Consider the following 17,910-nt stretch of genomic DNA (forward strand, 5'->3'; position numbering starts at 1 on the left):
CTAGGTACAAGGACAGATCAAAGTCCTGTGTTGGGCTTTCTTCTGAACCTTCAAGGAGGAACTCACAGGAACCTCTGGGACTCTTGTCATCAGAATCAAAAGATCTGCTATATCATGTTTGGGTGGAGTTCAAACAGGGCCAGGCACCAAGGGGTGTGCACTTGCCCAGTATGACTGGGGAAGGGGATGAGAGAAGGAAAGACTCAGGGTTCCCAGGGCTGCCTGTAAGGTAACAAGTAATAGAGACCAGGCCTGGGGTCCCTATGGACAAAGTGGAGCAAAGACACCCCTGGCTTCAGCAGGGAGTGAATGGAAATCTGAGATTCTGCTACCCAGTCTCCACAGTCACATTGTGATACCATTCCTGATGCATGGGACAGCAGACCCAAACCAGACCTTGCAAATCTCAGGGAAAACAGGATCAGAAACAGAACTGAAGCCAGGCTCTTCAGTCCTCTGACTGCTTCCAGTGGAGGGAGAAGACATCAGGTCTAAGGAAATGTTACACTGGGGGACACAGTGAGTCCGTGGATTTCACACCTACTCTACAGCTTTGGTAGCAAAAACAACTGAGGATGCCCCTCTGCCGGGACATTATGACATCACAAAATGTATGGTAGTTAAGGAGAGAGGCTAGGCAGGGCAACACACACTGCTGGACACTGTTCCCAGACTGATATAGGGAGAAGAAGATGTTGGAGTGCAGAGGAGGCAGGAAAGATCCCAAGAGGCACCAGATCAGCACAAATGTCACATCAGAAGAGGGGACAACTTGAGAAAAGTGAATAAAACATTCATATTAGTACTAAAGACATAAGGTGTCCTGTGTGTGAGTCAGGTCCCCAGGCCAGCAGTACTCAGTCTCCTCTTCCCTGTGGCTGAGGAATACTCACCAAGAATTTCTTAGTCTTCTCTGGGTTCTGTTTTAAGCTCCCCTCACACATCATTTCTCAGGATAACCTGTGTCCTCTGGGACAGAACACATCTCCCACCAGTTCTCAGTATTTTCTGGTTTCTGTCCTTAATCTGCATTCACAGCCAGTGCTCAGTTCCCTCGGTTATTGTGGGTGCATACTCTTCACCTACCAGTACTCAGTCTCCAATAAAACCTAGGCAACTTAATTGCCTTCGTGAATTCTCTGAATGAGTCCCTTTTCTGCTAATGTCAGTACACCATCTCTGACCTTACTGCATGTCCAGGCCAATAAAATTGTGGAAACTTGAAAATATGTGGTTACTTCCTCTTTGCCACAACCCCAATATGCCTTTTGTTCTACCAAGCAGACAGGCTCCTCATCAATGCCTGAAAATGCCAGACAATTTTAATGAATGTCCATTCTCACAGAAATGAGGATCTCATTCCACCACACATAGTCCACCATTTCTACACATTTGATCAAGTGGCTGAGCTCTTATTAGTGTTGTAGCATGCCCAGTATTTCTGCCACCTATCTAAGCAGTGGACTGAAAGCATGTACTTAACTATTTTTAGAATCTTTTCTGATATGTCAGTGGTTTCTCTCTTTTGACAAGAGCAAAACCTTCCTAGGAAATCTGGGTAAGGCACAATTTACACCTTCAGGGAAGAGTGTAAAGTGTGACCAAGGAGAATTTCTCATACCCATGGAGTACTTCTTCAGACATTTTAAATAGCACCATTTCCACCATCCCTCAGGATATTGAGACATTGACCTGAGGGACACTCCTGAAAAGGATCCCAAAACTGACACCTTTAGGAGAAAAATCCTCTACGAAAAGAGCTCTGTTCCCTCTGGATCTTGTGGGCAAGGACCGAGTCTTGCCCCAGTCTTCTCTGGTTTGTGCCCTAAAATTATTCCCAACCATCATTGTTAAGGGTCTTCTGAGTGATCTAGGAAAATGCCTCTCTCCCACAAATGCTCAGTCTTCTTGGTGTCCTTCCAAAATATTTCCCCTTGCCCAGCATTGTACAGGAACCTCTGAGTCCTTTGAATAAGTGCCCCTCACCCACCAGTGCTAAGTCCTTTCTGGGAGAGTGGGTAGACTCACTTCAACTACAAGTGCTTACTCTCCAATGAGCCCTAGGCAACCTGTTTTCCTTAGTGAACTCTCTGGTGAGCCTGTTTTCTGCTAATGTCAGTAAAATATCTCTGGCCTTACCTGTGTGTGTAGACCAACACTACTGTGGAAAATTGCAGAGAAGTGGACACTTCATCTTTCCAACAACCTAATTAGGCCTTTGGTGCATCCATGCAGACAAAATCCTTGTCAAAGCTTGAAAACACAATTTTTATGGATGTTAATCCCAACAGCACTAATGACCTCATTCTATCACACATAGTTCACCAATTCCACATGTATGTTCAAGTGACTGAGTTCTCATGAATGATGTAACAGGTCCAGGATTTATAACATCCCTCTAAACAGTGGATGAAAATAATATATTTCAGTATTTTCAGAACTGCTGATATGTCACTGGCTGTTATCTTTTGATGAAACAGGAAACTTCCTAGGAATGCTGACATAGGAACAATACACATTTTCAACAGACAATGTAAAATGTTGCCAAAGAAAATTTCTCAACATCACTGGGGTCTTCCTTAGATCTTTGAAATAGGACCATTAACACCATACTTGAGATTACTGATATGTTGACCCAAGGGACACTCATGAGAACATTCCAATATCTCTGAGACCTGTAGGTGAGAGCTCCTTTTCCAAATGACTACCATCTCTTCAAGATCCTGTAGTCAAGCCCCCTGCATCTATCTCTTCTCTGTCATCTCTGGATTATGACCTAAATCTTCTCTCAATCATCATTGCTCAGGATTTTTTGAGTACTTAAGTGAGCCCTACTTTCCAACAAATATTCAGACTTCTTTGGGTTCTGACATAAATTTCTCCTCATCCAACATTGTCAAGGGTACTTTGAGTTCTGTGGGTGAGTACCCCTCACCCATTAGTGCTCTAATTCCCCTGGGACCTCTTGGTGATAACCCCTTTCCTAACATGGCTCTAACTTCTTTGTTTAAGCAACTATGTTTGCCTAACCTATCCTTGCTAAGTTTTATTTGGGTCCTGTGGGTGAGCATACCTCACCTAATAGTGCTCAATTTTCTTTGTTTCAGTTCCCTTACAATTCCATTTTCATTTCTTTCTTGGTTCTATTGGTTAGTGCCCCTTACTTTGGAGTGCTCAGCCTTCTCTCTATCTTGTTCCACATTCTCCAAGGCAATCATTCTAAGACTCCTCTGGGTCCTGCATGTGAGTGACAGTCACCTGACAGCACTGTTTCTCAGGGTTTTGTCCTTAAAGTTACTTCACACACCATTGCTCAGGGTCATCTGAGTCCTGTGTTCAGTGTTCCTTCAACAAAAGTACTCAGTGTTCTCTGAACATTCTTTTAGATTGCCTTTATCTTCCAGTACTATTATTTCTGTTTCTCTGGGTGAAATCCCCCATCCAGCAGTATTTACTATACTCAGAGACCTCACCTATTACTGCTCAATCTCCTCTGTGCCATGTTTTAAGATTCCCTAACCAATCTTATCTCAACCTTCTCTGTCTCTGGAGTGTGATCATAGGTAGTCTAACATTTCTCAGCCTTTACTGGGTTTTTTATTAACCTCATCTACCTCACAATTGCTCTGGGTCTTCAGATTCCTCGTGGTGAGCACCTCTCCCCTACCAGTACTCAGCCTTCTCTGAGTTCTGCCCTAAATCTCCCCATATCCACCACTGATCAGTGTACTGTGAGTCCTGTGGATGAGCACCTCTCCCCATTATTGCTCTGATTCCATTTGGTTCTTTTGGTAATATTCCCTCTCCTAACATTGCTTAGCCTTCTTTGTTTAAGCTGCTATTTTAACCTCACCTCTCCTTCTCAGTCTCCTTTGGGACTTGTGACTGAGTGCCCTCACTTAAGAGTGCTCAGTTTTTTTTTTTTCTGTGTCTTTTTTCTCAGTTCAGTAACCATCCCTTGCTCATTCTTCTCTGAGTCCTTTGGGTGAGTATCACTCACCTTAGAGTGCTCCATCTTCTCTCTGTCCTGTTTCAGGTTTCCCAAGGTAATCCTGGCTCTGACTTTTCTGGGTCCTGTGGTTGAGTGCCCCTCATCTGACCATGCTCACTCTTCTCCATATCTTGTCCTTAATATCCCTTCACAAATATTGCTCAGTGTCGACTGAGTCCTGTGGTGATAGTCACTCACACACAGGTGCTTATTTTTCCTTGAATATTGTTTTGGAATGCCCCTTATCTTCTACTACCCTGTTTCTTCTTTGTTCTCTGTATGAGCCCCCTCTTCCAGCAGTGCCCAGTATACTTTGGGATCTCTCAGTGAGTGTCTCTCACCCACCAGTGCTCAGTCTCCTCTGTGACATGTGCCAAGTTTCCATAGTCAATCTTATCTTCTTCTCCTCTGGATCCTATGTGTGATTATAGATAGTCTAACATTGCTCAGCCTTTCAGGGTCCTATCTTAATCTCACATGCCCCACCATTACTCATGGTCTTCTGAGTACTGTTAGTAAGTGCCTTTCTCCCAACAGTGCCCATTCTTGTCTGGGTATTCTATTTAATCTTCCCACCTGCAGCATTGTTCAGGATTCTCTGAGTCCTGTGGGAGATTGCTCCTCTCCCAAATGCTCAGTCCTCTGTGGAACTTGTGGAGGTCAAACTTGTACCACCACTGCTCACTCTTCACTGAGCCCTCAGCAACTTGATTCTTTTAGTGAAAGATCTGGGTGGATCCCCTTCCAGTTAATGTCAGTACACCATCTCTGGACTTATCTGAATGTCCAGGCCAACATTACGGTGGAAACCTATAGAAATGTGGATAATTCCTCTTTCCAACAATCTCAATAGGACTTTGGTGCTGCCATGCAGACAGGCTCCTCTCCAATGGCTGAAAAACCAAGACAATTTTAAAAGATGTCAATTCCCACACTACTGGCCATTCCACCACTCAGAATCCACTGTTTCCACATAATTACTCAAGTGACTGAGGTTATATGGGTGATGCAGCTCAGCTGACATCTTTCTGAAGAGTGGATGGAATGCATATATTTAACTATTTTTAGAATTTTATCTGATATGTCACTAGTTGTTCTCATTTGATAGGACAGGAAACATCCTAGGACCTCTGAGTCACAATGCACCCCTTCAAGGGACAGGGTAAAATGTGGCCAAGGACAATTTCCTATCATTATGGAGTTCTCCCCCAGACTTTTGAAAATGCACCACTGTCACAACACAGTGTGACAACTGAAGTAACTGAAGTAACTGAGACGATAGCCTGATGGACTTTCTTGATAACTGTCCAAAGGCAGTGAGTCATATTGTTGTGCTCCTCTTTTTCAAAAGAAGTCTGTCTCCTCTGGAACATATGGTAAAGCACACCTCACCTAATTTTGCTCTGGCTTCTCTGGGTTCTGCCTTAAGACTCCTCTTACCCACCATTGCTTAAGGCCTTCTGTGTCCTATGAGTGAATGCTCCACTCCCAACAGTGCTCAGTTTTTTCTGTTTCCTGCCCTAAACCAACCCTCACCCATCATTGAGGAGGGTGCTCTGATCCAGAGTGCTTTGATTTCACTGGGTCCTCCAGTTGATTGCCCCTCTCCAGACATGGCTCAACCTTTATTGTTTAAGCTGCTAAATTCACTTAACTTGCCTAACACCACATTCTGATACCCCAGTGGCCAGCTCATGTGACACTGGGAATGCCAAAGGGGTGAGGGGTGAGGGGAGAGGACCACCCTTTGCACTAAGTGACCATGTTTGTAGTGCATGGATTCTGAGGATGCAGCCTCCAGTGCACACACACAGGAGACAAGGCTGGGGTAGGAAGCCAGGGTGCTAGCTGCTGGCTAGTGGCTCTGACAGATGCTCTACACAGACCAGAAGCCCATGTCCAAACCCTCCCTCTCTTGTTCCACAACTAAAACCACTAGGCTGAGAGAGCAGTCCTGGTCCAGGATGCATGAGGTCATCCCCAGGGCCTGTTCAGTCTGGAAGCCTCCTCTTCAGCATCTGGGGTGACAACTATTGAAGGGAAGGTTCCTGACAAGGATAAGGCTGGAGGTTCCCTTCTCTGGGCTTCTGTGTAAGAGTGCTCGCTAATGAAAGGAATGCCTTCCTTCTCAATTTTTATACTTGGTGTTGCCTGAGCAGTCCCAGAACACCTACATGCTAGTATTGCCATGTGGTTTGAAAAAGAGATGGGAATGATGACTCCTCCACTGACACCCAAACAGCTGCCCACCTGCTCTGCATCCTCCTCTGAACTCTGTCTAGTTGTCCCTAAGGTCTGCAGTCTTCCAGTGGCCTTGGCAGTCAGCATGTCATGTTTGAGGTCAGGGACCCTGCCACTGCCCAGAAATGAGGCTTTACCTCCATTCAGGTGACAGGATGGTCTTTAGTCCAGACAGCAGTGCATCTGCCTAGGGGCAGCTGGGACATGTCAAGGACAGCAGGGATGTCATAGACCTGACAACATCCCAGAGGCCTCATTCCTGCCCCTTAGATTTCCTTGTTCCTGAAGAGATGGCCTCAGACTTTGCCCCAGGTTGAAGCTGGAGCAACAGACAAATTACCCTGGGCCTGCCTTGCAGATTTGGCCCTGGTCAGACTGGGTCTCAAAGAAAGCTAGAGATTGTCTCAGCATGGGTGTGTCTCATGCAGCAACAGGCTAAAGTTCACTAGGACTGTCTGTAGGACAGAGAGTCCAGAGGCCAACTGTTCAAGGCCAGTCCTCAATAGTGATTCTGAGGAGCAATATAGGAGGTGAGGTCTTCTGGGGGTACACAGCCCTGTGGTGTGTACTTGAAGAAGACTGTGGGACCTGGGCTCATCCTGTTTCTTTCTTGTATCCCAGAGATGATGTAAGGCATGTGCCCTGACACAAAATCCTCCATGTTGTGTAGCCTCACACACAGCCCCAAGCAGCCCTGGGACTGAGGACTTTAAAACTCAGAGTCTAAGCAATCCCTTCCTCCTACAGGCCTCTGGATTTTGTTACAATCTTGGAATCTGGCTCTCTCCCTACATAGCAGCCTCCTTTTCCCAGCAATTTCTCTCCTAGCCACACAGCCAAGAGTCAGGAAAGGACCTGGAGGACCCTTGAAGTTGGGTCATGCCCAATCTGTTCATTAACAGGAGAAAGGAGGAAACTCTCTTACACAGTCCCCAAAACCAGGTCACTCAGCAGCAGAGAGCAGAGTGTGGACAGACCCTCAATGCAGGTTCACAGAACTGAGGCCCCTCAAGTTCAGAGTAGCGCCCCTTCCTGATTCTACTCATGGAAGTTTCCAGAATGGGGAAGACTTGGGCTGGTGCTGGATCCCAAGAAGTGGTTGTTTGGCAGGGACAACAAGGGGACTTCAGGAGAGTGCAGCAGCATGTATCCTGGTGAAATTCCAGTGTGCCTTTAATGGAGGACTTTCCTGTGTTTCTAATTTCTGTTACTCTTTGTTCTCAGTGGTGAGAAGTTGGAACCAGGAGCATTCAGGGAAACATTCAGAGATAGGGGAAGCTAGGCTTGAGTCTCAGAGGACCTGGGAGCTTGGTAAGAGACCAGAAGTTGGGGTTCATTCTGGTGAGAGGCAAAAATTCCTTGTGGTGGAGACCTTGTAGCAGAGCAGGGCATTGACTTGGTCAGAGTTGCCCTGCAGCAGAGACAAGAGAGTGGAGTCAGGACAGAGGGCAAGTAGATGGAGCCTTAGCAAGCACAGCTGGATGGAGTGTTAGACAGGAAGGAGGCTGGGTGTGTTAGAATCAATTCACTCATGGCAGCTTATGGGGCTGAGGCACCAGAGGGTTGCTGTTGAGGCCAGGTCCATCGATAAGGGAGAGGGTTTTGAGAGTGGCAGGTTTGTAATAGGAGAAAGTCACCACTGTTTGTTGAATTTGATGGTGTCACATGCAAGAGGGGAGGATCCCAGGACCACTTGGGAAGACCTGGAGGATAAGAGGCTGATATAAGTGGCAGATGGGGAGGGGAGAAGGCAGGGGCCATGGGAACAGTGGGACTCATGCAGCAGGGAGCTTTAAAAGAGATGGGGGTTGGTGAGGAATGTTGTTGAATGGGACAGGGTTGGGAAAAAAGGGAGAGACTTTGTGGGCAGTTCTTTTCTTCCAGGAACAGGGTTTATATCCAGGACTTGAGTTGGCCATGCTCCCAGCAGGATGCCTAGTTCTCCAGGCTGCATTGTCTCCCAAATGCTGTCTCACCTCCATTTCCCAGATGAGATAGCACAGGTTTCAAGCACACAGGACCTGAGATGAAACCCTGGGTGATCCACAGTATGTGCTCCTGGCCTCTAGACTTTCCTTCTCCTCCAGGATGCAGGGTTGGACTGTGGAGGGTGGGCAGAGGGCCTGGGTGGGCCTGAGGGATCTGCCATCCAGATGGGGTGTCTTCTTTGGGTGTGCATTGGGCAAACACCTGGTGGCCACACATTTGGTAGCCAGGAGTGAACTGGGACACTGACCCCACACAACAAAGGTGGGAGCCCTGGGAAAATCTGCTGGCCTAAGGCAGTTCAGAAAACTGCTTTGCATACCTGCCTGGCTGGACCATGGTTGAGAAGCCATGCTCTGGTTGCTGCATCAGTTCCACCTGGCAGGGTCATTTGAGTCTGAGTGTCTTGCTCTCTGTGTCCAGGGACTCTGGGGACCATGGCTGCCATGCTGAGGTTCTGGATTGACATAGGTGGGCATGACCCCAGAATGACATTCATCTTCTACCCAGGGGAGGAGCAGGGTGCAGGGTGGGCTTTGCTCAGGGTCTTGGTATTCTGCCCTGGAGAGAGGACAGGCAGCCATTATGGCGAATGGTGGGCTACCAGAACTATCAGCAGGATGTCTGCCCAGTGGGCAGGCAGGTGATGGGCCAGGACCAGTTGGAGAGTATGGTAGGTTGGTTCTTCCAAACACCAGGGTGCATGCCTTTGGATGGATGGCTGTGGACTGGGAAGCCTGGATCCCTGAACTGAGGCACATCTCTCCCCACCCAGGGCCAAGGTGCCAAGAATGCTTGGCATCAGGTATTCGATTTCTTTCCACCTCCTCTTGCTATCCTGATGCATGATATTGCCCTAGTATGTGACAAAGAGAGTGCCTGCCTTCCTCGATGGATGGGGACATGTGATGGGGTGAAATGTTCATCTGGCACTAGTGCCTCCAGCAGCAGGGTGGGACTAGGTGGATGCCCATTTCTAATCTGGGCACTGAGATTGGCCATAATTTATCAGCAAATTCTGTGATTTCTCTGACCTTGTTCCACACGTGCAACATGTGAACAGCAAGGTTGCCTCCTTCAGCAGGGCATCAGAGGGGCAGACAATTCTGTCCACTACACACATTGCATGGAAAATGCCGAACTCAGAATTTTTCCATGGGCAACAACTATTCAGAAAGGAAGGCAGAAAAAGATAGGTAGAAGCCTTGGTGGTTCTCGCAGTTGGGTCCTGGAGAGATCACTACTTGGTCCTGACTGGTCATGAATGGATCCTTACCTGGTCAAACACATGGCCTTGACCCGGGGACAACTAGGCTGTGACCTGGTCAGTCACTAAACTGTGACCTTAGTCACACTATGGATCCAAACTCTGGTCACACTCTGGGTCCTGATATGGTCACACAGTATACCCTGATCATGGTCTCACTTGGGAACTTGACCTTTAAAACACTCTGGGCCCTTGCCCTGGTAACACAGTACCCCTTGACCCTGGTCACTCTCTGAACCTTAAAACTGTTCACATTTTGTACCCTGTCCTGTTCACTACTGGGCCCAGAACTGATCACACTCTGTGCTCTGACCTGGTCAAGTACAGGATCATAAATTAGTAACACTTTGGCCCTGACCTGGTCACAAGACCCTGAACTAGACAAACACTGAACCTTGACCCTGGTCACACTCTTTACCCTTTCCCTGGGCACATTCTGGGCCTCAATTTTGATAACAATCTCAGCCCTGATCCTTGTCACATTCTGGATTCTGACCAAGGACATAATCTGGGTTCTGACATTATCACTCTATGGGCCAAGAACCTGGTCCTCCTCTGGGCCCTGATATTACTCACCTTCTAGGCCATGTCCTTGGCTACAATCTGAATCTTGACACTGATGACACACTGGGCCCTGAACCTGATCACACTGTGGACAATGATCCAGGTTAAACACTGAACCTTGATCTGGGTTACACTTTGGGGCAAAACCCTGGTCACCATTTTGTCCCTGTCTCTTGTTACACTCTGCACACTGACCATAGTAAAATACTGGTCCCTAGATCTGGTAACCTTTTGTACCCTGAAGATAGCCACTCTCTGGGCCCTGGTCCTGGTCAAATTCTGGGCCCTTGCCTTGGTCACATTCTGGGATCTGGCCCTGGTCACCAGTGCTGCTTTATTGGTGGGGTTAAAGAGTGAGGGGGAAGCATCAAGTATGCTGTCAGGAGGTCTGAGTGTGCTGAGAGAACAGGAGTGTGTCCCACAGCCCTCAAAGAACAGCTCTCTGTCTTGCCTCTTTCAGATCCCCCAGAACATCAAGCACTTGTCATGAAGTCCTTGCTTATAACTGCACTAGGGTCTACAGGAGCCTGGCTTACTTCAGAGCCTCCTATTGTGACAAAGGTCTCTGCAGCACTGCTGAGAGACTCAGTGCCACTTGGGGTGCTGACCCTTGGCATATTGGTGCCTTTCTTAGCAGGCAGTGGTGGGGCATAGGCCAAGGCATTCTCCAGAGTACAGGGCTAGGAATCTGGAGCTGGGTCCCCTTGGACATGCATCATGGTCTTGGTGCGGCACTTTCACATTTCCAACCATCAGGATTCTAGGTGAGAATGGACACCCAAGTGTCCAGAGACTTCCAGGACACTAGCCAGAGTGAGGTGGTCATGTTCACTGTCCAGGGTGCTACTACTACTCACCAGTCAAGAACTGGCCCCCTTCAGCCTCCAGGGACCATGCAGTTAGATTTTTCTGGATGTAGATGTGTTACCAAGTCAGCTGAGTCAGGATCCTTTGGGAGACACTGCCACACCTCCTCTCGACTTACATTCTAGGGCTCAAACACAGAGCAGCCACAGGTCTGGGCACCAACTCCAGGTAGCAGGATCATGGGTATAAAATAGTGCTATATAATCAGCACTTGAGGGAGCTTGGGTGAGGTGACTCAGAGACCATCAGGGTTCACCCACTCTTTCAGTGTCTAGTATAGTGTGTAGCCCACATGGGACCGACACACTCTGATTGTCACAGGCATTATGATATTGGCCACCCAGGCAGCATAGGTGGCACATGAAGCCCCAGTGTCCTCTGCACTCCTGATTGGGTCTGCCCAACCCCACCAGAATCTCAGCTGCCAGGATTCCAATACACACTGAATACAAGGACTTGGGTATAAGGATGGCAAGGGACAGGCCACACTTGACTGACAGATTCCTTCAGATTGATCCTTAGGTCTTCCTCCCTCACCTCCTGCACCTGCAGTTATAACTAGGTCAACTTGTCCACACTCAGGAAGCATCCATCCTTCAGTCTACTATGTTTACCTCTCAGCAGAACAAATAGCCAGTTCTCTCCTCAGAGACCAGAAGGCCCAGTCAACCCCACCCTGATTCCCCCAGTGGGACTTCAATTGGCACTGGCCAACACAGCAGGCCATGGAGGGAGTTGTGGATGCCTCCCAGATAGCCAGGTGGTTCCTGACTTCTCATTGACTCTCTCACCACCTGCCTCCCCTCTTCCTCCTCTTGGGTAGGGAAGGATGCACAGCCTCTTTACTTGCTGATACCCTGTAGCTAGGCTGGGGTTCCTCTGACCCTAAGCACTTACCAGGACCTCTTTCCTATCAATGTTGGGCTCTTCTGCAACCAGGTCTCTCAGTCCACCAATCTTGGTGACCTAGCCTGTGAAGGCTGAAATCTGCAGTCATTTCTCAACCATGGTTGACCTCACCCAAGATCAGACCATTACCTATATAGGTTTTATCAACTGTATAAACTCCATGACCTCCATATCTACTATGGATCATAGAGCATCAGTGTTATGTGCTTCTCTATGAACTGCTTATAACTGCCCTATTGACCGAGTAGTATTAATTCACTCAGTACTTCCTATTAATTCCATAGACAGTATGCCCTCTATAGTCTTTAGGAGAAATTATTATCTATTCACTTTGTAGACTCTATGATGTTCATATTCTTCAAATCCCCAGTGACACAATGTCTCCAGTTGCACATTAGTTACCTACAGTTAACATGGAGTTATTCCAGCAAGACATTACTCTGCCCCTCAGATTAAAATGATCATAATCTAATTATTTACCTGAGATCATTCTTAAGTCCTTGCACATGTGAGATTCTGGGGAACCTCATACCTAAGCAATAATTTTCCACTCTTGGCTGCTAACAAGCTTATACTCATCTCACAAAGCAAAGTACTTCTAGTCCATTTCCAGGACTCTGCATATTCTTAAAAGCTCCAGCATTACAAGTTCAAAGATTCCTGAGCCTCAAGGTGTACACTCAGCATGCATTGCAGTATAAACCAAAATCCACTTACAAATTGGAAGGTGGAGATTCTGAGAGAATGTATCTTTAGCTGAGTAGAAGGCAAAAGAGGAACTATCTGGAAAACTCCATCATTCCTCAGCCTATGAAGAAAAGTAGGGGTATGTGTTTTCTTCTTCTTTGAGTCTAAGATAACTAAAACAGTCTTCTAAAATAAAGATGGGAGGTTTCAAGTTAGTGGAAGATGAGTGAAGGATTGAGAGATAAAAAGACAAAGGCAAATTACTGCAAGATGGAACAAGTTGAGAAATGTTTTTTTCTCTTTTTCCTGAGGTCTTCCCTTGGAGATAGATATATAATATATATATAATAGAATTTTAAACTCAGGTATAAAAACTTTATCTTTAGGCACTATGATAGAAATATGAGGAATCTTATGTGGAATTTAAAGATAACAAAAGGAATAAACACACACTATTAACCATCATGGCTAAATTGATATAAGATGTTGCTCTTTATAAGACATGTGATAGTGGTGGGAACTTATAGATTCACAGTAAACAAAAGTCTACTGAGTTAGGTTTATTTTCATGTGTTGGTAGTGGACAAATTGGAGCCAACCCCAACATTTCAAAGTCTAGCTTATATTTCTTAGTAAACTCTGATAGTCCAAAGAAATATTTCTAATAATTATATGATATAGTCAATGACAATTTTGGCTCATTTTTTTCCCAATGGTCATGGGGAGAGACCTGGAGACTGAACTGTCTTTATGCATCTTCTGTTAAAAATAAACATACTTACCTAAGATTGTACAGACAGTTAGTGTCAGAGCCAAGATTTGAATCACGGCTCCCTCACATTTGACTCAGTGTTAACACATTTGATTGGCAAAACAAAAACAAAAACATCTCAGTATAACATTAAGAAACCAAAAAAGTGATGACACATACCTAGCAGCTCATGTATTTACCAGCCTTGCTATTGTTAGCACAGTGAGTTCTTCTCCTGATTCTGGAGAAGAGGACTGAAGGACAGGGTTCCCTAGAGAGAATATTGCCACAGCTTGTAATAAGAGTAACCATAGTCTACCCACACACAGAATTTGTCAGTCTAGGGTACAAGACTTGAACATTAAATTTGATTAGTAATGCCTTTCATTGTGAAATACATGAAAGCATGAATATATGAGTAACTTTTCACCCAGTTCTTTTTCTGTTTGTTTCCTTAGTTTTGTTTATAACTCCTCATTTCAATTTTAGTGAAATTTTGCCAAGGAAATGTATGGAAGTTGATATTCCATATGGTCTAAGATTAAGGTCTTATCACAAGGCTTCAGAAATATTAAACTTAAAATCTTTTAGACATATAAATCTGAATGTAACCCAGCTTTTCCATCTATATCTTCTGTTCTACATTTATAAATGTGTGATGTCTAATTTAAGTTTTTAATCTCAAATGTGTTTACTGTATAATAAAGTTCTGTAATAATAAAAAACATACTTAAGATGCTACTAAGTAAAAGCTGAGACATGCAAAGAACATAAAGCTTTTCATATTCATGTGGACACACACAGTTCAAACACATAATTAGGCCAAGGGAAGATACATGTTTATATGCATCATAATTTTTCACTTATTATAAATGAAGTGCAAATAGTCTCCTCTCAAAAACCACTTTACACTATGCATTTGTAAAATCAGCAAAGGCGATAGTAATTATCCTGAGAAATCTCATATTTTAAGTAAGAGCTCATAACTGAGAAGGAGATAAAATAAAATTGTGTTCTTTGTGGTATAAATCATGATTCTTGGACTGAGGTGGTACATACTTCATCATCATGAGAATCACATTACATGCAACTTTGAATGTCAAAATCACATATAGTTAGAAGAGAAAAGAGCATGGAGAAGGGTGCAATTTGTTTGGCCATACTGGAAGTGGCATATATCACTTCCATTCTTTTTCACTTTTTGAGAGAATAACATGATCACAGATAACTGCAAAGAAGCTTGATAAATATAACTCTATAGTATGCCCAGGTTGAAATAAAATATCTAGAAATTTCTGAAAAATTAACAAATGAAACTGCAAATAGTCATCCATAGCAAGCATTGACATAAGAGATATTTTTGTCCATTATTAGTAGAAAAGAGTTTCTATAATGTGATGGGCAATATGTAATTTTAGAGATCAGCACATGATATTCAGAAAAAAATTATTGAATAAATGTGTAAACTCCCACTATGGATCCATGATATTTGTTTTATTTTCTTGGATCTTCAAATATGCAAATATTTAATCAAATCATGTGTATTTTTTGGAGGACATTGCTTTGATCCTGAAGAAAAGGGTTTACTTTCTGACTTGGATAATTTATTCTTGTGAATCCACTTTCTATATACACTCTCTCTCATGCTTGCAAGGTGTATGGTAGAAAAGCAAAGTCTAGGTAGAGCAGTAGTTTTGGAACCACTGTAGCCTCTCTGATCAGTCTCAAACAAAAAAGATGTTGTTTGGACCCAGATGGAACTTCACCTTGAAAGACCCTCCGTCCCCCTGTCCAAGGAAGATCACGCGAAGATACTGGCTACAAAAGCAAGAGGCTGTTTATTGATACACAGGCGCCTGCAGGTGCTCAGCAAAACCTCAGCTGGAGCTTCGGAGAACTGGCACACCGGGCTTTTGGGGTACAGGGTTTTTATAGGGTGAAGGGGCAGGTTTCGCGCACGCGGTAAGCAACAGGTTTCTTATTGGCTATTTTGAATCCAGCACATAGGTCACCTAAAGGGTAAGGTTGTTCTTCAAATTTTTGCTTGACATCTTCTTGGTTCCTGCTTATCAGTTCCTGTTTCCACTCTGGCAGAGTCAGTTTAGTAGCATCCTTAATCAAGATTTCTACTGCCGCTATCATCCGGAGGCAGGGAGGCCATCCTGATGCCACAGGGTCCAACTTCTTTGACAAGTAGGCGATTGGGCGTCTCCATGGTCCCAATTTCTGGGTTAGGACCCCCTTTGCATATCCCTGCTTTTCGTCAACAAAGAGGTCAAAATGCTTGGTGACGTCCATTAAACCCAGGGCAGGGGCAGATAGGAGGACCTGTTTGATATGGTCAAATGCCCTCTGATGTTCATTTGTCCAGGCGAAAGGGCTGTTCTGCTTTGTCAATAGGTACAGAGGGGCTGCTATCTCTGCAAACCCAGGAATCCATAGTCTACAAAAACCTGCTGTCCCCAGGAATTCCTGTAGTTGTTTGGGATTCTGGGGAGTGGGAATACTCAAGATAGTCTCTTTCTGGACTGTGGTGAGCCATCTCTGACCATTATGAAGCTCATACCCGAGGTAAGTAACTTTTGTCTGACAGATTTGTGCCTTCTTTGCAGAGGCCCGGTACCCCAATTGCCCTAGAGCCTGCAGTAATGCTTTGGTCCCTTCAGTACATTCTTCTTTGGTAGGGGCCGCCATTAGAATGTCATCTACGTATTGGAGTATTATTAGGGGGGGGTTCCTTACCCAGAAATCAGCTAAGTCCTGATGTAGGGCTTCATCAAAAAGTGTTGGTCTGTTCTTAAATCCTTGTGGTAACCGGGTCCAGGTCAATTGTCCTGAGAGTCCTTCCTCAGGATCCTTCCACTCAAATGCAAATAGGGCCTGGCTCTGGGGACTCAACCTCAAGCAGAAGAATGCATCCTTCAAATCTAGGACAGTGTACCAGGTATGGGTGGGAGGCAAGGTACTGAGGAGGTTGTAAGGGTTGGGTACCGTGGGGTGGATGTTTTCCACTCTCTTGTTTATTTCCCTTAAGTCTTGGACCGGGCGATAATCTTGAGTCCCTGGCTTTTTGACTGGGAGTAAGGGGGTGTTCCAGGGTGACCGGCAAGGTGTTAGTATGCCTTGATATAGGAGCCGCTTGATATGCAGTTTAATGCCTAGGTAAGCTTCCCTGGACATGGGGTATTGTTTAATATTGATAGATATTGCAGTGGTCTTGAGTGAGATCACTATGGGGGCTTGGTGTATTGCCATTCCCATTCCCCCAGTTTCAGCCCAGGCCTCTGGGTAGGAGCTGAGCCAATAGTCCATATCTTTGCCAAGTTCGGGGAGTTTGTCAAATAGTCTATATTCATCTTCCAAGTTAAAAGTCAATATGTGGAGAGGCACCCCGTTGGGCCCACTTATAGAGGCCCTTCCATTTTCAAAACAAATCTGGGCTTTTAGTTTGGTTAGTAAGTCTCTTCCTAGTAATGGGTATGGACAGTCGGGCACATGCAGGAATGAGTGGGAGACCTTACCTGAGGCAAGGTGGACTTCTCTTTTAGTGGTCCATCAATACAGTTTGCATCCGGTGGCCCCCTGGACCCATGTTGTCCTTCCACTTAGGAGTCCGGGGTCCTGCGTCAGCACTGAATGTTGGGCTCCTGTGTCCACTAGGAAGGTTACTGGTTGCTCCCCCACTTGTAGAGTTATCCGGGGCTCAGGGGGGAGCTCCTGGCCCTGACATCTCTAATCTTCATCATCCAAAGTTAGTAGTTGAGGGGTTTTGTTGGGGTACCTCCTCAAGTCGGGGAGCCTTTTGGGATTTTTTGGACAGTCTTTTACCCAATGTCCTTTTTCCTTATAGTAGGCGCATTGGTCGCATTCCACTTGGGGCTTGCTTCGTCCCCTTTCTTTCCCTGGCCTAGTCTCTTGTGGCCCTGTCTGAGCTATTGCAGCCAATACTTTACTCATTTCTTTATTACGCTTTCGATCCCTCTTATCTAATTCCTCTCGGTATCTCAAATCCCTTTCCTCCTGCACTTTCCTAATCCTCTCTTCTTTTTCTTCTGGAGTTTCCCTCTTATTGTAAATTTTTTTCTGCTTCCTTTAACAAATCTGCTAGGGAGAAATCCTGCAGATTATCCAACCTTTGTAGCTTGCTTCTAATGTCAGGGGCAGATTGCCAAATGAATGCCATAGAGACATTGCCTTTCTGTTCCTCACTATCTGGGTCGAAAGGAGTAAACCTTCGATATGCCTCCTTCAATCTTTCTAGAAATGCAGTAGGGGTTTCGTCCGCCCTCTGAACAGTTTGTCTTACCTGAGCCAAATTGGTGGGCCTTCGTCCAGCCCCATGGAGACCCGCTATGAGTAACTGGCGATAGAGACATAGGTGGTTCCTACCTTCATCAGTGTTGTAATCCCAATCAGGCTGTGTCAAGGGGAAAGCCTCATTAATCAGATTGGGGAGTTGGGTGGGACGCCCATTGTCCCCAGGAACATTTTTACGGGCTTCTAATAAGACTTTTTGTCTCTCCTCAGAGGTGAGGAGAGTCTGGAGAAGCTGCTGGCAGTCATCCCAGGTTGGTTGGTGGGTCACTAGAATGGACTCAATCAAAGAGGTTAAGGCTACAGGGTCACTTGAGAAGGAAGGGTTATGGT

The 17,910-nt window shown here is 45.5% G+C and overlaps 1 protein-coding gene across 1 annotated transcript in view; it reads right to left on the reverse strand.

Moving 5' to 3' along the window:
* Nucleotides 1–17,329: 17,329 nt before the first annotated feature.
* LOC124974306 (uncharacterized) overlaps nt 17,330–17,910 on the reverse strand; it is a 39,062-nt gene continuing 38,481 nt past the window's right edge. Inside the window, 1 exon segment of the mRNA XM_047537670.1 lies at nt 17,330–17,910. Within this exon segment, the coding sequence (XP_047393626.1) occupies nt 17,330–17,910 (581 nt within the window).

This window comes from Sciurus carolinensis, unplaced genomic scaffold (assembly GCF_902686445.1).
Source record: "Sciurus carolinensis unplaced genomic scaffold, mSciCar1.2, whole genome shotgun sequence".
Lineage (NCBI taxonomy): Eukaryota > Metazoa > Chordata > Mammalia > Rodentia > Sciuridae > Sciurus > Sciurus carolinensis.